This window comes from Bubalus bubalis, chromosome 18 (genome assembly GCF_019923935.1).
Source record: "Bubalus bubalis isolate 160015118507 breed Murrah chromosome 18, NDDB_SH_1, whole genome shotgun sequence".
Classification (NCBI taxonomy): Eukaryota; Metazoa; Chordata; class Mammalia; order Artiodactyla; family Bovidae; genus Bubalus; species Bubalus bubalis.
In genome coordinates, this window is record NC_059174.1 from 45,761,186 (window position 1) to 45,783,215 (window position 22,030).

A 22,030-nucleotide genomic window follows, 5' to 3' on the forward strand; every position below is an offset into this window, starting at 1 on the left:
ATGGGGTTGCAAAGATTCTAGACATGACTGAGTGCATTTCACTTCACTTCACTGCGTGATTTTAAATCCCACACTGTTTCCACCCCAACAAGACATAGGCTAGGAGAAAGCAATCAGTTTCAACTGGGAAGGCTAAAGAAACTTGTTGGGGGCAGAGGGCAGGAAACTCTACAGAAAGTGGAAAATTGAAGAAGAAAAGGAAGTATAAAACTCTTTTTGGAGACTGAGTAGAATTACAGAAGAAATCTCCTAGAAAAGAGAAGACGATGCAATAATCTGACTTGGGAAATGGGGGTGAAAATGCCTGGGATTGAAAAAAAATTCAGGAACTAAGGACAGAAAATCTGGGTTTGGAAATCAGAGTGAGGATCTCTGGGCAGGTGGTGGGGAGTAAAGATGCTCACATCCTTTCCTTTGGGTTCAAGAGGAGACAGCACTCAATTACTGAGCTTCCCCTCTTCGGTCACATGACCATTGCTGATATAAAAGCTTTCTACCAGCCAAGTTTCTTACCACTTTTTGCTGTGTGAAATGGGTGGTAGCCGTGGCTAATGCTCTGTTCCTCTTTCCCAGAAGCTTTCAGCCTCTCCTTCAAGACTAATCCCAAGAAGCCATTTATCCTGAAGGAAGACAAGGCAAGGCAGCTTGCTTAATGCTTGCACTCTGGGAAGTGATGCCAGGATCAGAAATGGGGGGGAAAGCATTGGGGGTGGCTGGAGGAAACTGACTGTGAGAGGATCAAACCCAGAAACAGCAGCCAACGGGGGCAAGAAATTGTGGAGCAGACGCTAACCCTGGAGAGAGGATGGAGGGGCCAGACAGCGTGCGGGCAGTGAGGCTGACAAGCCAAACGGAAACTGTTACCCCATTAAGAAGAGTTGCTCTGTTTGTTATCAAAACACCCGGCTCAGGAGCAGTGACAGCCCGTGTGCTTTTCTGAATATTCTCTGAAGTCTCTTGGGGGACAAGAGACCATAGGATATTGTGGGCTCACCCCTCCTCCTCCTTCTGCCCCCTCCCCACACTTCTCCAGCTTCCTCTTTGCAATCTAGTCCCCGAGTCCAAGTCCGTATTGGACTGGGGAGGGAGAGGTGGAGAAGAATTTGTGTTCTGCAAAAGGAGAGGAAAACAGGTAAGGGGATGGATGGGGGGCTGGGCACCTGCTTCCTGGGCCAGTGGCAGGGTCCTGAGGAGGAACCAGCCCTAGGTCACAGGGCCTGGGTTTTCAGAGCCCGAGTTCTCCTGACAGAAGTCTTCCAATACCCTCCTTGCTGGGGTGAGGCTTGCCTTTTCTCCCTGCAGGTCTCTGACTGGGGAAAGGACTTGAGGAAGGTTGCAGACTGCTAACAGTAACTTCCTGTGTCCGGGAGGAGAGAAGGAGAGAGGCTGGGAGAACCACAGGGGGAATTCCCTTGGGCAGCCAAGGGTTGGTCTCCCCCAGAGACACATGATGGCAAACGTATTAACTGCTGCTTAATATCCCGCCCCAAGCAAAGTCAATAATTGCTCTGGGCAGTTCTGGCAGGTGGTGTGAACAAGCAGTGGTGGGGACAGAAAGCCCTGGCCTGGGAAAGGGAGCATGCCAGGGAAGATGTCCACAGACTGAACCAGACCAGGGTCTGCAGTCTGTAATCTGGTTCACCTGACCTTGCCCCCTGCCCCTTTTCATCCTCTTCCAGGACAGCCATGCCAAACTTGAACAGCTCCTTGATCCTCACGGCCTACATTATTATCTTGCTCACCGGTCTCCCTGCCAACCTCCTGGCGCTGCGGGCCTTCCTGGGACGCGTGCGCCAGCCCCACCCCGCACCTGTCCACATTCTCCTGCTCAGCCTGACGCTGGCCGACCTCCTGCTGCTGCTGCTGCTGCCCTTCAAGATCATCGAAGCCGCGTCTGACTTCCGCTGGGAGCTGTCTAATCTAGCCTGTGCCCTCACGGGTTTCGGCTTCTACAGCAGCATCTACTGCAGCACATCGCTACTGGCAGGCATCAGCGTCGAGCGCTACCTGGGAGTGGCTTTCCCCGTGCAGTACAAGCTGTCCCGCCGGCCCGTGTACGGAGTGATCGCTGCTCTGATCGCCTGGGTCATGTCTTTTGGTCACGGCACCGTGGTGATCATTATTCAGTACCTGAATTCAACCCAGAGGGCCCCAAAGGAGAATGAGACCACCTGCTACGAGAACTTCACCCAAGAGCAGCTGAGGCTATTGCTGCCCATTCGGCTGGAGATTTGCCTCCTCCTCTTCTTCTTCCCCATGGTGGTCACCACCTTCTGCTACTGGCGCTTTGTGTGGATCATGCTCTCCCAGCCCCATATGGGGGCTCAGAAGCGGCGCCGAGCCATGGGGCTGGCCATCGTGTCGCTCCTTAATTTCCTGCTGTGCTTTGGGCCCTATAACATATCCCACCTGGTGGGGTTCTACATGAAAGCAAGCCCCAAGTGGCGGAGGGAAGCTGTCGTATTTGGTATCCTCAATGCCAGTCTGGACCCCTTGCTTTTCTATTTCTCTTCCTCAGTCGTACGCAGGTCCTTTGGGAAAGGGCTGCAGGCACTGCACCATCGGGGCTCCTCCCTGCTGGGACGCAGATGCAAAGAAACAGCGGAGGCAGTGAATGAGGACCCGGGCGTGAGTCAAGCAGAGGGAGCCCCGAGTTCGGACTTCACCCTGGACTAGGGATGTTCCTGGACCTTCGGAGGAACTCTGAGTTTCGTAGGAGTTGAGCAGGCTTGGAGAGGGAGAACACGAGTTCCTGGCCCTGATTCAGGGATTCCCCCCGGCCCAGACCCAATCCACTCCTGGGGACTGTAAAAATCTCTCTCACCAGCTCCATATCCCTTCCTGACTGAATTTCCTTCCCAAAGGAGCATAGCTCCAGGACTAAAGAAGAAACAGTTGGGCAAGAAGCACTATCAGACCAGAGTTTCTGAAGCAATGTAGCTAATACAGATTCCAGCAGTCCTTGTGAGGTGGTTAGTATCTGAAGCTAAAGCAATCTTGCTACCAGCTTTGCGACAACACCTACACGCTGGGCTAGTTGGTGGTGCTGGAAAGAAGCCCGTGGAAAAGATGGAAGAGAAATACTAAACAAGGTCAAAGATGTAGGAAGGCTCTGAACCAAGGGGACTAGGAGGGAGGACGGGGATTTAGACCTCTAATGACTGAGGTGTGGACAATATCCATCTGACCTGCTGCTTTGTAAGTATGATCCTGTCTTCGTGTGTGTACCTGTCTCCCCCAATAAACTGGGAGCCACCTGAGGTCTGGGGAGGTATTCTTCCATGGTGCTTTCTGCAGGTCAGAACCTAGCTTGGTACCCATCAGTTAGAGCTCAACTCTTGCTAGCACAGGAAAAGACAATCTGGTCTGCCAGATTAAAAATAAAGATTAGAGACTTTCCTGGTGGTCCAATGGTGAAGATTCTGTGCTTCCACTGCAGGGGTCACAGGTTCAATCCCTGGTCAGGGATCTAAAATCCTGCATGGAGAACTAAGATTCTCCATGCCACAGGGTGTGGCCAGAAAAAAAAATGACTGAAAATAAAGATTATAAAACTCTGAAGAGAGTGTCCACAATTTTTGTGACATTTCTTCAAGCACAAAGAGGGCAAAAATGGGATGGAGAATTAGACTCTGTGGTAGGGTGAGGGTGCTGCCTCTGAAACCACAGAATCTGTTAAGATAAAGATGTCATCAGAGTGGAATGAGTAAGCAGAATAAGTATGGATGGATTCCTGCCTAGACTGATGAATAGAAATTGGATTCAGAAAGAGGACTGGGGTGAGTCCCTGCTCAAAGCTATCAGTGTATCTCAGAGGCTTTAAACATGTTATCCTTCTGCTTAGAAACCTGCAGCGTTTTCCTTTCGTCCAAACTTTTCCTCCCAAGAATTCACATCTCATCACCCTACATTTGCCCTGTATCCTCTCTTCCTTCCCAACTCCACCTGCCTCATTCATTTCTCTGCAAGAAGGATCCCTAGACTGTGCTTCCGGGTTAATGGTTCCTCCAGCACCTAGTGGTCTGCAACAGAGGCTCCCCAGCAGAGGGCTTCCCTCGTGGCTCAGTGGGTAAAGAACCCACCTGCCAGTGCAGGAGCTGCAGGAGACACAGGTTCGATCCCTGGGTCAGGAAGATCCTCTGGAGAAGGGAATGGGAACCCATTCCAGTATTCTTACCTGGAGAATGCCATGGTCAGAAGAGCCTGGTGGGCTACATACAGCCCATGGGGTCGCAAAAAGTTGGACACGATCAAAGCAACTTAGCATGCACGCATTCCACATCAGAATAACATGTAGAGGTATAAAAATTCTACAAGTAGCCACCTCACACTACTGACCTGGAATTGCTGGGGGTGGAGCCCCAGCAGGTGAGCTTTAAGATGCTTCCCAGGTGATCATGAAAGGCAGCTCAGGTCAGAAACCACACTGCTCAGGGTCCCAAGAAATTATTCTTCAGAGACCTTTTCCTGCCTGTAAGTCCCCTTTTCCTCAAACCCATACCGTGCCATCTTCTTATTGCTTGTTTTTCCCTCTCTTGTGAGACACCACTCAACATGTACTTTCTCCAGAGAGACTTCCCTTATTACTCCCACTCAACTGAGAGCTCATTTTCCATTTTTCTTCAAGGCAATACCGTACTGGTGTCATAAGAACTATGGTCTCACTGTTGATTCTGCTTAGTAGCTAGATGACCCTGAGCAAGTCACAACCTCCAAGCCACTGTTTCCAAATCATACTAATGAGGATGCCATATGCCTCTCAGGGTGAGTCTGAGGATTCAAGTGAGATTGCACAGATAAAACTGCTGAGAAACTATGGAGTGTTAATTAACTCTAAGATATCAACGCGGGGGACTTTCACAGGTTGGTGGTCCAGTGGTTCAGAATCCACCTTCCAATGCAGGGGACACGGGTTTGATCCCTGGTCAGGGACTAAGATCCCACATGCCCTGGGGCAACTAAGCCCGAGCACCGCAAGGAAGACCCAGTGTAGCCAAAATTAAATAACTAAATATAAAACTTAAAAAATAAGATATCAATGTGTGTGAAACACAGATGTACTCCCACTCAAAAGAAGCATAGTAAGTAGAACATTTAAAGTTATGGAAATAATATATTATATAGTCAGCTATGTAGGGTGGTTTGACAGTAACGTGTCACAAAAAATTCTTGGATTTTCAGCTGACTATAGGCTTACTATGCACATGTGATACATTATACCTTCCAAAAAAAAAAAAAGAAAGCTGATTTTATTTTGGGTGGCATTAAAAGAAATTGAGTCTAAATAAGTTGATGATAATCCCACTTTACTGAGGTCTAATTGGTAGCATGTTCAGTACTAAGAAGTGCATTTTTTAAAAGGACATTAATCCAAGGAATCAGGCCCAGAAAAATTAACTGTAGTGCTTTGGAGATTTAAAGCATAATAATAACACACATTAAATGCCAGGCACTGTTCTAGAGAAGGAGCCTGAGACAATTAAGGGAACTTTCCAAGGTCAATAGTGAAAGGGAATTTGAATTCAGGTCTTCCCAACTCCAAAGTACCTGCTTTTTTTTCACTGACATGTGAAAAGCAAGTAAGAGAATGCTGAATATGTGGCTGGGACAAGATAAGTTCATTTTATGGAGGATGGATTTTTTTGTACCCCCACAGAGAAGAACAAGGATCATGGGCAAAAGAAGCAGACAGCTACATCTTAAACAGTCAGGGCTCAACAAGGTAATCACTCCGAAGTCTCCAGGAATTTTGAAGTAGAAGGCACTCATCTTAGATATGGAGCAAACTTCCATATCCAATAAGGACTGAACCAGTTAATTGCCAGACTCCTTCCAACTCAGAGATTCCCAGGGTTTTAGGGCCATGGCTGCTCTTGCTAAAAAGTGCAAGAAAATTTATGGATTTCTGAGCCTTTCAGGGTGAAATTTTAGCTACTCACTGACAAGCATTTGATCTCTATCAAGTCACTTCATATATAGCCCATATCTTTACTGAGAAATTACTATCATTTGCTTACCAAATATGTATTGATTTTTAACCTATTTATATAGCTATTGGAAGCCAGATACTTTTCTAGGGACTGGGGTGCAGAGTGTATAAGAGACAAGGTACTTACCTTCTTGGGACTTCCATTCTAGTGGGAAAAAATAGTTAATAAGCAAGTAAACAAACAATAAGGTAATTTCAGAGTGTGGCAAATGGTTTTTACAAATGGGCCAAAACAGAGATATGGGAGAAAGTATACTGAGGGATTGAGAAGGTTTAGAAGATTCTTCAGAGCCAATGATGGTCACGTAAGACCCGAACAAGAAGGAGTTGCCATACAAAGGCCCATGGGAAGAGCATTCTAGAAATAGGAACCCCTGCTTCAAAAGCCGTAAGGAGGGAGAAAACCTAAGCTTCTCAGGGGCATAGAGATGCGGCCCCCATCTCAGTGTGGGGACAGAGCAGTGGTCTGCAGACTCAGGCATGTTTTAGAAACCCCAGGAGAGTTTGCTGAAGCCTAGCTTAGTCTTCCCTCCCCTCAGTTTCCAAATCAGTAGGTCTGGGATGATAATCTGGATTTCGAACAATCCCAAATGATGCTGACACTGGTGTTTCAGGGACAACTCTTTGAGAACCACTGGGCTGGAATCCTGTGAAATGGGGATAGAGTGAAAGAAGAAGTCAAGGAAGCCAGCAGGGGCCAGGCGATATGTGTTTGAGGCTCCAGATAAAATCATGAATTTATTGCAAGAATTTTTGAAGCTATTCTAGAGTTTGAAGCAAGAGGGTGAAATCATCTGATTTCCATTTTTAGATGATCGATGTGGCATCTGCGCCTACCACTGAAGGGAGACGGTTATTAGGATCAAGGAGATAATATGCTCAACAGAGTTAAGAACCATAAAGTAGCAAACACCAGGCTGGGAACTCCGTGAAAGTGAGGCGGTTTCCTCTTTCATTAGAACTGGCCGCTCAAGAACCAAACAGCCAGGAGGAGGCCTTATAAGTTATCACACATCTACTTGACAAATAGGTGACTGATGCAATGGAGTTTGAGCAAGCTCCGGGAGACGGTGAAGGACAGGGATGTCTGGCATGCTGCAGTCCATGGGGTCACAAAGAGTCAGACACAACTGAGCAACTGAACAGCATATGTAAGCTGGTTCTTGGGATGAGAGTGCAAGGGGCGGGGAGTGGTGGTGGGGGAGCGGGGTAGAGGGGTAATGGTGGGTAGGATTACCCAAGGGATGGAGGGTAGCAAGGGCCCTGATTTGTAGCACTTGCCAGTTTCTGTGGCCACACACTCCTTCCAGGGTCAGTTTCTACACTGAACATGTGTTTGGCAATCGATGCTAAAAACCAGCTCTTGCAAACCAGCTCAAGCACATCACTAGATGTACTGCCTAGCACATAAGCTCAACTGGCGGATTGGTCACATCCTACTTGAGGAAACTTTCTCTCTCCCTGGTTACAGGGAGTACCAGGCTCGAGCACAGGACTTTCAACATGATAAACACTCGCTAAATGTGGCTGACTGGGCCAGATCCAAGAGAATCTGGGTGACGGGTTAGTTGTGGGACTCCTCTGAATTCCCTGCAGGATGACAGATGGGTAAACAGAAATATTAGTGCCTGGTTAATGAATAACACAGACAGCAGCCTAGAGCTGCTACCAGGAAACAGGGGTGGAGGGAGATGTCTGAGCCTGATCTGGGGGCCCAACCAACAGGATAGGGGAAGCTGGCATTGACTATTTCACTTCCACTTTCTGGAAAAGATGCTCCTGTGCCCCTTCCTCAGAAATTCTCACTGACCACACCTGTAGTGTGGTTGTGTGGGGGACACTGTGGTGGGAGAAGGCAGACATGGGTAGGCCCCTAGAGGGTCTGAGGGAAAACACACAACCAAGATTCCAACTCCATCCCCTTTAACATCCCTGCTCCTTCCCTCCAGATTTCTATTGGTTCTCTCACTCTCTCTTTTTTCAACTTTCTCTGCCTCCTATGGTTAAATATTAATACTTTTGCCCTATTTTTTTTTCCTTTTCATTATGTTTCTCTAGTCAGATGGAAATGAGGATATTTCACATCTACAAGTTGCATATTCAACCAGGAAATTGGGCCAAAGATCACTAAGCCTTCAGACTCAGTAGTCCAGTAACCTACTTGGCAGAGTTTTGAAGGTGTGATAAGGGAGAAGATGTGAAGTGGTGGGGGTGGGGAGCCAAGGCTGTGGTCAGCTGTCCACCAACAGCTTACTCAAGGAGGGGCTCTTTTCTAACCTCAGGCTCCCTCTCCCCAGTCGTTGTCCCCTGCCATCTGTCAGCTCTAGCCTCAAGGAAACAGTGTTAGGAAAGTAAACATACTACTCCCAAATCTAGATGTTTTAAATCATGTACAGCAGTCTTAAGTTTCCTAACTGCCTTATCAGGACTTCTCTGGTGGTTCAGTGGATAAGGACCCACCTGTCAATGCAGGGGACATGAGTTCGATCCCTGGTCTGGGACAATCCTACATGCCTCGGAGCCTGTGTACCACAACTACTGAGCCAGAGTGCTGCTACTACCTAAGCCAGTGTGCCTAGAGCCTGTGCTCTGCAACAAGAGTTCAGGTCAGTTCAGTACTCAGTCATGTCCAACTCTTTGCAACCCCATGGACTGCAGCACGCCAGGCCTCCCTGTCCATCACCAACTCCCAGAGTTCACTCAAACTCATGTCTATTGAGTCGGTGATGTCATCCAACCATCTTATCCTCTATTGTCCCCTTCTCCTCCCATCTTCAATCTTTCCCAGCATCAGGGTCTTTTCCAATGAGTCAGTTCTTCACATCAGGTGGCCAAAGTACTGGAGTTTCAGCTTCAGCGTCAGTCCTTCCAATGAATATTCAGGACTGATTTCCTTTAGGATTGACTGGTTGGATCTCCTCACTGTCCAAGGGACTCTCAAGACTCTTCTCCAACACCACAGTTCAAAAAGCATCAATTCTTCAGCATCCACTTTCTTTATAGTCCAACTCTCACATCCATACATGACCACTGGAAAAACCATGGCCTTGACTAGATGGACTTTTGTTGGCAAAGTAATGTCTTTGCTTTTTAATATGCTGTCTATGTTGGTCATAATTTTTCTTCCAAAGAGCAAGCGCCTTTTAATTTCATGGCTGCAATCACCATCTGCAGTGATTTTGCAGCTCCCCCCCAAAAATAAAGTTGATCACTGTTTCCACTGTTTCCCCATCTATTTGCCATGAAGTGATGGGACCAGATGCCAGGATCTTAGTTTTCTGAATGTTGAGTTTTAAGCCAACTTTTTCACTCTCCTCCTTCACTTTAATCAAGAGGCTCTTTAGTTCTTCTTCACTTTCTGCCATAGGTGTGGTGTCATCTGCATATCTGAGGTTATTGATATTTCTCCCAGCAATCTTGATTCCAGCTTGTGCTTCATCCAGTCCAGCGTTTCTCATGATGTACTCTGCATATGAGTTGAATAGAAGCCACTGCAAAGAGAAGCCCGTGCACCACAAGGAAGAGTAGCCCCCACTTGCCACAACTAGAGAAGGCCCCCGCAGCAACAAACACTCAGTGCAACCAAAAATTAATTTTAAAAAAGACTAACTCACTTAAAAAAATTAAGCGGCACATCAGACCTCACATCATCACACATAAGCATTCATTCATCCATGAAAGTCTGTGGAGGCCTATGGCACATTAGGTGCTGTTCTAGGTGCTAAAGACACAGCAGTGCACAAGGACAAGACCCCTACTCTCAGACAGTTCACATCTGGGGGAGAGGCAGACAAGGGGACAAATAACAGACACTCTGAAGCAGTGTTAAGGGCTCTGAAGATAGTCAGATGGAGCCAGGGTAGGGGATGACTTTGAGGAATGAATGAGTGGCTTGGGAAGGCCACTGGAAAGCGCCCTTTGAGCTGTGACCAGAATGACAAGAAGAAATTATGCAAGCCAAGAACTGAGGAGAAAATGTTCCAAGCAAAGGGTTCAAGGCAGGTACAAGGCTGGAACAGGCTGAATTTGCACAAGGAACAGAATGGCCAGGGTGACTGGACTTGAGTGATAGTTGGAAGACAGGCAAGGAATAGATCATAAGGGACCTCAAAGTTTCTGATAGGAAGCACAGTGCATTCTCTTCTCTCTGCTTAACAACACAGAAACCTGAGGCTAGAGCTGTCAAGTGACATGCCCCAGTCCCCATCAAGACAGTCTTCTGAGCCCTGGTGCAGACCCTAGACTCCCTCTCAAAGCTGGATGTGCTCACTGGCTCTCTCAATCAGCTACCTCTTTGCGGGAGAGAAAGGGTAGCAGGAAACATGATTCATGAGGTGTGCACTCGTTTGGACAGAACGCTGGAGGTGGAGGAAGATGTAGACTGACTGCCAAGACTACCAGGGAAGAAAGGAAGCAGAGGTGGGACAAAACACCTGAGCACCCAGGGCGGAGATCAGCAAGGAAAGTGAGGTTCTGGGAAGGCATCGTGCCTGGGGGAAGGAAGGATGCTTGGGTTTTGGGACAGCCTGGGTGGGAGGTAGAGGCAGTAACGAGCACCATCTCAGGCCACTGAAACAGAAATGGCCATGTGAGGACGAGTCATGGAACCTGGAGAAATTTTTGAAAGCTTCCACTGGAATAACCAGCAGGATTTCCAGGGAAGCAGCAGTCACAGTAGATGGGACTGAATCCTGACTTACACTGTGCAACTCAACTTCTCTGTACTTTAGTTTTCTGATTTAAAAAAAAAAAATGTGACTAATACAGCTTCATGCTATAATGAAGATTAAGTGAGTTTAATATTATACATACAAAACACTTAGAACAGTATCTTGCACCTTGTAGATATTTATACAAGGCGAGCTTTAAAAATGTAATTCTGTTTTTCTGCATTGTTATTGTTGTTGTTCAGTCGCTCAGGCATTTCCAACTCTTTGCAGCCCCATGGACTGCAGCATGCCAGGTTTCCCTGTCCTTCACCATCCCCCAGAGCTTGCTCAAACTCATGTCCATTGAGTTGGCAATGCCATCCAACCATCTTGTCCTCTGTCAACCCTTTCTCTTCCTGCCTTCAATCTTTCCCAGCATCAGGGTTTTTCTACACGGAGCCCTCCAAATGCTTCTCATGTATGGCTTTCAGAATAAAATTCAAGGTCTCCCTGGGCCAGCAAAGCCCTGCATGATCTGACACTTGTCCATCTGCCAAAGCTCGTCTCTTCCTCACCCCCGCCTGGCACCCCATCCTTCTCACTTCATTTTTCCTTTGTGCAAATTACAACCTGCTAACATCTTGCTTTCTGATTCTTTGCACTTACTGTCCCCTTTTTCTTGAACCCTCTTCCCCTAGATCTCACAGGGCTGAGACCTCATCTTTCAGACTGCTGGTGACTTAAACTTGGTTTGTTCACAGGACTTTCTCCTCAGTCCAGACTAAAATTGCCTCTCTCTGATACGTGCACTCACATTATTCTGAGTTACTGACTTTACTGTATTTATCACTCTCTTGTATCTATTTTTTCTTGTTATTTCTACAAAAGGTGCACATGCCCATAGTTTAATGAGTCAAATAGTTTGCTGTGAAAAACAGCATATAGCTAACCCTCTCACCCCACCATGGACATTTACCCCTTCCTGGAGGCAACTGCTTTCACCTTTTTTCCATTGAATATTTATCCCTTGTGTCTATAAGGGTTTTGCTTATTTTACCATTCTCTCTCATTTTTCAGTATCAGGTTTTATCTCCTAACTCCCCCAGTGTCAGATGTGGATTTGGCTCTCCCCAATACATAAACGCACTTCCTACTCTTCATAGCCATAGTATACTTACGTCATAATCATATTAGAACAACACTCAATGCTTATGTTATTGTGACTGTGTAAATAATGGAGCTCTATAGCAAACTATGATTACCTGTATACCCTGCACAACTTTCGCCCCACCCCAGAATTAATAGTTAACTTATTTTTCATTTCCTTAGCTTTTTACATATTTATCATTGATTTCACCCAAACTGTTTGCCAATTGTCTTATCTCCTCTCAAGACCTTCAGAGTTATTAGCAGGAGACAGATTCATCTTCTCGAGACCTCTCCAAGGATTTTCTGATCTGTTCCAGTCTGGACTAGTGGTGGTTTATGCCAGCTGAGTCTTGGACATTTTTAAACTAAGAGGATTTTTCTGCCACTCTGTTCTTGTTTCTCTTCCTTGTTTTATGTCCTCTCACAGCTTCTCTGTTATTGTGGTTGTTGTTTAGTCACTAAGTCATGTCCAACTCTTTTGTGACCCCAGTGGACTATAGTCCACAAGGTTCCACTGTCCATGGGATTTCCCAGGCAAGAATACTGAAGTGGGTTGCCATTTCCTTCTCTAGGGGATCTTCCCAATTCAGGGATCAAACCCACATCTCCTGTGTTGGTAGGCAGATTCTTTACCAGAGCCACCAGGGAAGCCCAGTAACAGCTTCTCTAGAAAATAATAAATGTTTTGAGACTCCACATGTCTGAAAATGTCTTCAGTCTACCTTCATTCTTCACTAATATCAGCTGTATGTGGAATTCTAGATTGGAAATAATTTTCCTTCAGAACTTTCAAGGCATTGCCATATTGGCATCTGGTTTCCAGTCTTGTTGAAAATTCCCAAGGCATTCCTATTTCTGATTCCTTGTTTGTGATCTATCTTTTTTTTTTCAGTGGAAGCTTGTAAGGTCCTTTACCTTTCTCACAATTATTCTAAACTTTCACCCACTGCACTAGGCACTTGGCTTCTTTCAATCTGCAAAATAATATCCTTCAGTTTGGGGAAATTCTCTTAAAACATTTTGTGATTATTTCCTTTCCTTAATTTTCTCTCTTTTCTCTTTCTAGAACTTCTATTATTTGGGGGGATTTTGGACCTCTTAGCCTGGCCCACTAATTTTTTTCTTCTCCCCCATATTCCTTCATTCCATCTTTTTTTTCACCTCTCCATCTCTTTGCCCTACTTTCCATGAGATTTCCTCAAGTTTATCTCTCAGACCTTCTGTTTAATTTTTCCTTTTTGTTATCACTTTTCAAATTCAAGGACTCTCTTTTATTCTTGACTTTATTCCTGACTTTTATTCTTGACTGATTACAACAAAGTCCTGGTTGTAATATCCACTCTGATCTCTTTAAGAAATTTTCATCTTCCTCTTCCAAGTTACTTTTAAAGTGCTGGCCTCAATCTTTTACGTCAGAAGTTGTCATCATACATCTGGCAATCCTTGATTGTCTGATCATCTTGAAGAGAAGGAAGGAGACTAATATTTTTTGAGATGTAAAAAAAGGATATAAAAATAATTTGACATGTTGTCTAGGCAGAAAAGAAAAAAAAAGTTTGCTTTAAAGGCAGAAAGGGAAAAAAATGAACGAAAACATGGCAAAATCTCCATGTGTTGAATCTGGGTGATGGATAAGATTCTATTGTACTATTCCCTCTACTTTTGATCATATTTGAAAATATTCACAATACAAATGTGATTATTGGCAGAATTAAGTTCCTTGATGTCTTCTGTACTGAGGGCCTCAGTTTCTTGCTGGCCATGGGCTGGAGGTCTCCCTCAGTTTCTTACCTCTCTGTAGGGCAGCTGGCCTCTACCAGAGCAAGCAAGAAAGCATGAGAGGAAAAGAAGGAAGGCAGTCTTTTTTATAAACTTGACCTTCAAATTGATCTTCTATCATTTTTTTTCAACTCATTTTGAAAGGGGAAGTGAATCATACAAGAGTGTGAATACAAGGAGGTGGGATCACTGGGGCTGTCTTGGAGGCTGCCTTCCATAGGTACTAGGTAATGAGTGGAAGCTGTGAACACATGAGTTAGGCTTCACTGGAGGGTGATTCAGCTGGTTCATTTAGTAGGGAACTTCTGATGTCAATTTCTTCTTGGGCTGATCAAATTTGCCAGGAAAGATTCTTCTAATTTCCTGCCTGGAAGGTGAAAGTTGGATTGCCAGAAATTTAGGATTCAAATGGAAAAGACAGGTGAGTGGTCTCAATATATACCATTCCTTTAATCTCTGATTTACTTCATGTTGCTCCCTCTTCCTACTGTCTCTGATGCCCCACATTCCAAAGACTCTCTGTGTTCTCCTCTCCAGAGAATAAAACTCATCTTTCCCCGTGTGAGGGGCAGCTGCCTTGCATCAGAAAACTGGGGAAGAGATCTGGGGGCTCTTTCAAATAAACTTTCAGCCAAGCTTCCTTATGTTAGCTTGCCCTTCACCCCGAGAGGCACCTCTTCCCACCAGTTTGTGAGCCTTCTGTGGGCTCGGTAGTAGAAGCTTGGTTGAGTCTTGGCTTTTCCCACTGCTGGTTTGGGATTCAACTTTTCATAGGTCTGACAAATCAGTTACCAGTTATGGGTGGCATTAGTGGTACAGAATCAGCCTGCCAATGCAGGAGACACAAGAGACTCAGTTTCAGTCCCTGAGTTAGGAAGATTCCTTGGGGGAGGAAATGGCAACTCACTCCAGTATTCTTGCCTGGAAAGTTCAATGGACAGAGGAGCCTAGTGGGCTACAGTCCCTGGGGTCGCAAAGAGTTGGACACGGCTGAGCACATTGTCATTCATCTGCTTTCCAGCTTCCAAAATTCTGGCAGCGTTGCATCCTCCTTTCTTCTCCCTGTTCTTCTAAGTCTAGTGCCTTTCAAAAAGATCTCTTTGTTGTCGTTATGGTGTGATCTCAGGAGGGAACCAATGGAAACATGGGTATTCAATCTACCATCAAGTATTATACCAGCAAGTATTTCGTTTTATTATTGTTATTTGTTTGTTTATTGCCTGTCTTCTTCCCCTCTTGATTGTGGGTTCCAGGATAACTTGTTTTGTTCACCTGCGCATCCCCAGCATCCAGAACCATTCTTGACACAGGTGGGTGTTCAACAAATGACGGAATCAATTTGCTGGAGAAGGAAACTTGCTACTCACTCTCAACATGGTGGTAGCAGACCCACCAGGTCTCTTGACTTTTTATCTTGTGTCCTTCTTGTCACAAGGTGGGTGATTATTTTGCTGACTAAGAATATGTAACAGGTTATAAGGTGCTTTACATGTTACAGAGTGCTTTCAGAATCTTACCTCATTTGATCCCGACACCAGTCCATGGACCAGATAAGAAACAAATTATTATTGGCCCTAATACAGTTGTGACTCTTGCCAAGAACTACCCTGTGTCAAAGAAATCACCAACCTTGTTCCTGATCTTTTACCCCATGCTGCTGTCATTGGTCTGACCCTTCCTGCCATTTTGTTTGCAAATAAGACTCTTAAGGCTTGGCACTTCCCAAGGAAATAGTTCTCAAGAATCCAAAACAAAATGTTTCACAAAGAGGAAAACAGGTACAGATGTGGGTAAGTAACCCAAGGGCCTTTGAGCAAACAGAATGTCTGAGTTTTGTGACATGGCTGGAGCAGAGAAAGGAGAAAAGTGGGACTATCAGAATTAGTAGAGCATAGAGAAAAGATTGGTACTGGGAAGGAATGGGGAGTTAGATGCTCAAAGGAGAGAGAAAAGGTCCCAGAATGTAAAAGCAGTATGTGTATGGTGGGAGAGTGGTGGGAAGAGAATAACCATCTACCAGTAGACTCTTAAAAAAAAAAGAAAGAAAGAAAGGTGGTGGGAGTGAAAGGAGATGAAAAGAAAAACCATATTACAATGATAAAGCCAGTTACAAAATACCCTAGACAGCCAATTCGATAAAACATGACATCACTATCTTGGGATCTAAGACTGGCTTAGTTTCTAGACAGTCTGAATGCTGCCTGAGGCTCCCCAGGGAAAAGTGAAAGTAGAAGCCATGGCCCCCTTAAGGGAGACAAGATGCAACTTCAGACAAGTTCCAAAGGCACGGGTGAGAGAGACAAAAGGCCATGAGGTCTCACCCTTTCCTTGTGCCACTTGCTGTCTTCTCTTGGACTCTGCCTGCCACCTCCTGGGTAGACAAGGTTACTACCTGCCTCCAAAACCTGGGCAAACTCCGGGAGATAGCAGAGGACAGGAGAGCCTGGTGTGCTGCAGTCCTGGCCTCTGTTACTCACACACAGCCAGGAATCTCTCAGAGGCAGAAACTTAAGGATGAGGAGTTGACAAGGGGTCCACCTCCTTAACCCCACATCAAATCTTGATGAGTTGTGGTGTGACAAAAGGCTCAAGACATCTTTTTTTAAAAATTATTTCATTTATTTATTTATTTTGGCTGCACCGGCTCTTCTCTAGCTGCGATGAGTGGGGGCTACTCTCTAGTTGCAGCGTTCAGGCTTCTCATTGTGGTGGCTTCTCTTGTTGCAGAGCACTGGCTCTTAGGGCATGGGCTTCAGTGGTTGTGGAACATGGGCTCAATAGCTGCAATTCCCGGCGTCTGGAGCATAAGCTCAATTGTTGTGGTGCGTGGCTTAGTTGTTTCCCCGGCATGTGGGATCTTCTCAGACCAGAGATCGAACCAGTGTCCAGAGGCTTAACACATCTTCCTAAGCTACAAAAACAGATGCAGGATCAATTGCACAATGATAGACGATAACTAGACCTTTGGTGGTGATCACTTTGCTGTGTATACAGACGTCAAATTATAATAGTATACACTGGAAATTTATATAATGGTATACACCAATTTTACCTTGATTTAAAGAAGGAAAATTAAAACTTTCTTTTTTAAAAAAATGTTTTATTATTTATTTATTTGGCTGTACTGGGTGTGGCATACAAACTCTTAGTTTCACCATGTAAGATCTAGTTCCCTGACCAGGGATCAAACCTGCGGCCCTTTCATTTGGAGCGCAGAGTCTTAGCCACTGGACCACCGGAGAAGTCTCAGGAAATTAAAGCTTTCTAAAGTGAAGAAGAAAGGAAGGAAGGAAGAGACAATTGCAAAAGAGCATTAAAAAAGATAGAAATTATAGCTCTCCAAAAGCATAAAGAAAACAATATCATCCATTATGTTATTAATAAAATAAATATATATAACAGTAGCAGCTGAGTGTCCCAAGACCTTGATACACACAGTCACAGTGCTAATTCCTCTGCACTCACTCTTTAGCAACTCCTTACCAAACCACATGTCAGTTCTGCGATGACTTTTCTTTTTACAAAAAGGGAAACTGAATTTTAGATTGACTGATAAATCACTTGCCCAATATCTCATAGCAAAGAAAGCGGCAGAGGTAGGACTAGAACCCAGGTCTGTGTGACTCTGGAGACTGAACTCTTAGCCATCAAGTTTTATCCTGCCTCTCAAAGAAGAGCAGAACATTTGTGCACACAGGCACGTGTCTGAAATCAGGAAAGGCTATGCAACAGCCAACAGTGGTTACTTAGGGAGTTGGGGAAGGGTCAGCTTTCATCTGCTACTTTACATAATTCTGTACTGTTTGCATTTTCCCAATGAGCACATGTGTGCTCCCCAAACACACACACAGAAGAAAAGTCAAATTACTGTAGCATTTAGGCCTTGTTTACTGGGTAGTTGCTATGTACTATGTCCTGCACTAAGCACTTCATAGCCAAAACTCACTGACACACACACAGCTGTGTCTGGAGGGAGGATATTATCGTTAAACCCTTTTACAGATGAAGACCCTGAGACTCAGAGATATGGACTGACCTTGCAAATGTCGCATAGCAATGCAGGGACTCTGCTCATGTCTGACTGGTTTCAAAGCCTGCTTTTACCTGCTTCAGAGAGCTGATTGAGCAGTAACGATCATGATGATAATAACAGCAGTTTAAGTGCTTACCATATGCCAGACCTGCGCTTTCTGTTCAAGATCTCATTGAATCTCCATGGCATCCCCCATTTTACAGATGAGAAAACTGAGGCTCAGCAGAGAATAAGTCACTTAATTGCCCAGAACCACCCAACAGAATTGGAACTAGAATCCAAATCATCATACATGGCGCTGGCATCCACCCAGCTGCTCCAACCAAAAACTGAGTGGTTATCCTTGAATCCTTCCAGTCTCTCCTTTTTCTCCATGTTTAGTCCATTGGTTCCAGTTGGTTCCAGCTTCCAAAATACGTACTCACTTCTCACTAACCAGCTACTGCAGCACCAGAGGAAGGTACTGCCACCTCTCATCTGAGCCACTGCAAAAGATTGCTCACTGATCGCCAGGTTTGCATCTCTGCCTCAGGCCCCATCCCATCCACTCTCTACACTGCAGTCAAAGTGCTCCTTTTCAAGTCTGTTGCTAAATATCCTCTCATGCATCCTTTCTCAGGATCTTAGAGGAGAAATTAAGCCTTGCAGAGAATGGTATGAGTGAGTGTTTTCTCAGTTTTCCAAAGGATGATACTGGCTAATACCATTCTTTTGTTAATACAATAGGAACTGACCTAATTCACAACATGCAATGGATGCCTTAGAGTGTCAGGGCTTAATTCTTGGCAAGAACTGGGTGGAGGTGGCCACAAAAGTTCCCTGTCACACTTCAGTGATCACAGCCTTTGGGGCCCTTGTGACCTGCCAGCCACCACACCTCCACCTGTGCAGGCTCATTTTCTACTAACCTTTTCCTGAGCACAAGAACTTAGTTTTGTTCCTTAACTATAGAAGCTTCATTCTTACTTTAAGGTTTTTACAGAGTCTGTTCCATCTGCCTTGAACTCCTGCCCCCAGGCCTTTCAGGGCCAGCTCCTTTGTAAATCATTCAGATCTCAGCTCAGATGCTACCAGCTCATAGAGACTCCCCGACGCCTTGATTAAAGAGACACTGCTAATTTCTGCTGTTCCACTGTCCCATTTTGTTTCTTTTCCAGTGTGTATTTATCATCATCTGAAACTGTCTTCTTTCTGTGTTCACTTACCTATTGAGTGTCTCCCCAGTTAGAGCTGTGCACTCCAGGGCAGTTCTATTTCTTCATGGTTGCATACTCAATAACCAAGAGAAAACTTTTCACGGGGAAGCAATATGTTTAAAAGCGTGTTTAGAGGACTTGTTAGTCACTCAGTTGTGTCCAACTCCTAGAGACCCCATGGACTGTATCCCACCATGGAATTCTCCAGGCAAGAATACTGGAGTGGGTTGCCATTTCCTTCTCCAGGGGATCTTCCTGACCTAGGAATTGAACCCAGGTCTTTGCATTTCAGGCAGATTCTTTACTATCTGAGCCACCAGGGAAGCCCTTGGAAAATTTATCAGACATTTATGGTTTGTCAGTCACTGGGCTAGAAGTTTTGCAATGTTTCCTTCTATCAGCTCCAGCACTGTGCAACAGAAATACAGTGTAAGCCATTTTTAATTCTTAATAGCCACATTATACAAAGTAAAAAAAAAAAATGAAATTAACATTGACAATATATTTTATTTAACTCAACATGTTCAAATATATTATCTCAGCATGTCACTGTTTTTAAAACAGAGAAATATTATCTTTTTTTTAGTACTCCTCTTTTATCCTTCCACTCTGCCTTCTGGGTTCTGAAGACCTCAGCTCTTGCCTCAAAATTTGGGGATTCGAAAGTTCACACTTCAGAACTGGGCCTCAATGTCCTTCAGACTATGTCTCAGCTTTCCTGCCTTTTCTGTATCTCTCTCAGTGTGCCAATGCCCTTCAAATGAGAAATGGGGATGCAGTCTGAAGCCTGAAAGTCAGAAACAGGGTGGTAAGTGGTCAGCAGAAGGGTCTTAACTGGAAGTGGGCTGGAAAGAGCAGAGGAAGGGGCACCAGAGTCAAGGAGCATGCGCAGGGTAGCTTCCACCAGAAGTACATGAGATGGGAAAGGAAACAGCCACACACAACTGTTGGGGCCTGAGGTGTCCTTTTCTTGAGGCTTGGCATCCTGCCCTGGCAGTGGAGCTGGGGCAGCCAGAAGAGGAGTTAGCGTTGGTGTTTGAAGCCAAGTCAGAACTGGACATTGACTTTTCCACTGGGAACAGTAAGAACTGTAAGTTTGGGCCCGGAGGGGAGGAGGGTTTATTCCTGGGCAGGTTCTTTGCAGGGAAGGAGCTGGACTGGGCTTCTCTCAGATCAGAAGAGATCTTGGGAGGTTTCTCTGGGGTTTGATTGGTTGGTGGGCACTGGTACTCAGTCATGTCCAACTCTTTGCTACCCCATGGACTATAGCCCACCAGGCTCTTCTGTCTGAGGAATTTTCCAGGAAAGAATATTTGAGGGGGTAGCCATTCCTTTCCCCAGGGGATCTTCCTGACCTGGAATCAAACTCGTGTGTCTTGCATCTCCTGCACTGGCAGGCAGACTCTTTACCACTAGCACCTTCTCTGGGGTGTATTGAAAAATGAATCAAAGCCAAAGTAAAATGTGCTTCCAAAACCGTGCCATGTCATAAAGATTTACATTGAATGAACTATACAATACAAAATACATCCTGGACAGTATGATAGTGCAGACGATTTGATTTATAAGAAACAACAAGGCGGCCTGGTAACGGGACACTATTTTTAAGTTGTATGGTGAATGAGACCTTGGTTTCTTAATGTAGTCAGCCTGTCTCTGTAACTCTGAATAATCTGATTTGGAGGCAATTTAAGGAGTCAAAAGTTCGTTTTCCTGGCTCCTGCTTCAATACGGGAGGAGCCCTAGATGTTCTGTTAGGAATTAGTAAGGAAGATTATCCCCAGCATAAGGGGGATCTGTGATAATCAGAAGTCTTGAGGGATATTTTCATCAGGTCACCAACTCTAGATGGACATTGATCCCTGGTGCTACACTGGGAAAGAGTACGATGAGGAGTGCTATGTGTAGGGAGAGGGGTTTGTCTTGGTGGGGTCGGAGCAGCGGGGAGGTTTCTGGTTGAGATGATCACAGTGACCCACGACAACACATTATTTAAAGAATGTAGAGAATCACATGAGAGGCACTGGGGGACTTTTTTTTTTTTTGGCTTTGCCAGGTCTTAGTTGCAATACTCTGGATTATCAGTCTTCATTATGGCACATGGGATTTTTAGTTGCAGCATGCACAATATTTAGTGGTATCATGCAAAGTCTTAGTTGTGACATGTGGGGTCTAGTTCCCTGACAAGGGATCGAACCTGGGCCCCTTGCATTGGGAGTGCATTGTAACCACTGGACCACCAGGCAAGTCCCGGCACTGGGGAATATTAAGGTGGGTTTCCTCACCTGTTAGAGAGAGAGTGAAAGAACAGTATTTATAGGGAGGTTCATGCTGTGGGAGGGATTGGGGGCGGGAGGAAAAGGGGACGACAGAGGATGAGATGGCTGGATGGCATCACTGACTCGATGGACATGAGTCTGAGTGAACTCCGGGAGTTGGTAATGGACAGGGAGGCCTGGCGTGCTGCGATTCATGGGGTCGCAAAGAGTCAGACATGACTAAGTGACTGAACTGAACTGAACTGAACTCATGCTGTGGCAGGTGTTGGGGCCTTTACTGTAGGGCCAGGATGGTGTGGGGCCTTGGAGAGGGAGTTCTCAGAAGGAATGTGTGAAGAGAAATAATTGTTTGGCAGACTCAGAAGGAGGCTTGATCAGATGAAAGCTTAGGCACGGACCAAGAGACTGGTCCTTCATTCAATTCACAAGTGTTTATTGAGTACTTTCTCTGTGCCAGGCATTATGTGAGAGGGATACAACGGGAAGCAAAAGAATTCCTGTCTTCATGGGACTGACCTTCTTCTAGCTCTATGTAAGAAACAGAATATGAGCCACATATGTAATTTAAAAGTTTCCAATAGCCAGATTTTGAAAAAGTAAGACAAGTGAAATAAATATTAATGTATTTTCTGTAACCCAATATATCCAAAATATTCCAACATATAAAGTCAAAATATTACTGAAATATTTATATTTTTTTCTTTTTTGTAATGTCTTTAAAATTCAATGTATGTGTTTTACATTGCCCCATATCTCAGGACTAGTCACATTTCAAGAGCTCTGTAGTCACATGTGGACAGTGGATAGCTGCATTGAAGAGTGCAGTGAGTATTATAAAGATAACAAATTAACAGAGATGTTTTTGGTAGTGATAAATCCTGTAACAAAATACGTATCAGAATTGGAAGATCAAAAGGGCAGGTGACTCTTTAAATGAGGTGATCAGACTGGAAAGG

At 45.1% G+C, this 22,030-nt stretch overlaps 1 protein-coding gene across 2 annotated transcripts; it reads left to right on the forward strand.

The window, feature by feature from the left end:
• The first annotated feature begins 358 nt into the window (after positions 1-358).
• Positions 359-3,260, forward strand: LOC102391489 (free fatty acid receptor 2). 2 transcript variants are annotated; one of them, XM_025269947.2, is made up of 2 exons: positions 359-635; positions 1,680-3,260. In XM_025269947.2, the coding sequence occupies exon 2, from the start codon at positions 1,687-1,689 to the stop codon at positions 2,674-2,676; it is 990 nt and encodes a 329-aa protein (XP_025125732.1). In that variant the 5' UTR covers positions 359-635; positions 1,680-1,686; the 3' UTR covers positions 2,677-3,260. The 2 variants fall into 2 exon arrangements, with proteins under 2 accessions (XP_025125732.1, XP_006068876.1); XM_006068814.3 differs by having other exon boundaries at positions 365-1,132.
• Positions 3,261-22,030: the final 18,770 nt, after the last annotated feature.

Coding starts and splice junctions, on each gene's coding strand:
- LOC102391489 (XM_025269947.2), top strand. CDS start 1,687: ATGCCAAACTTGAACAGCTCCTTGATCCTCACGGCCTACATTATTATC.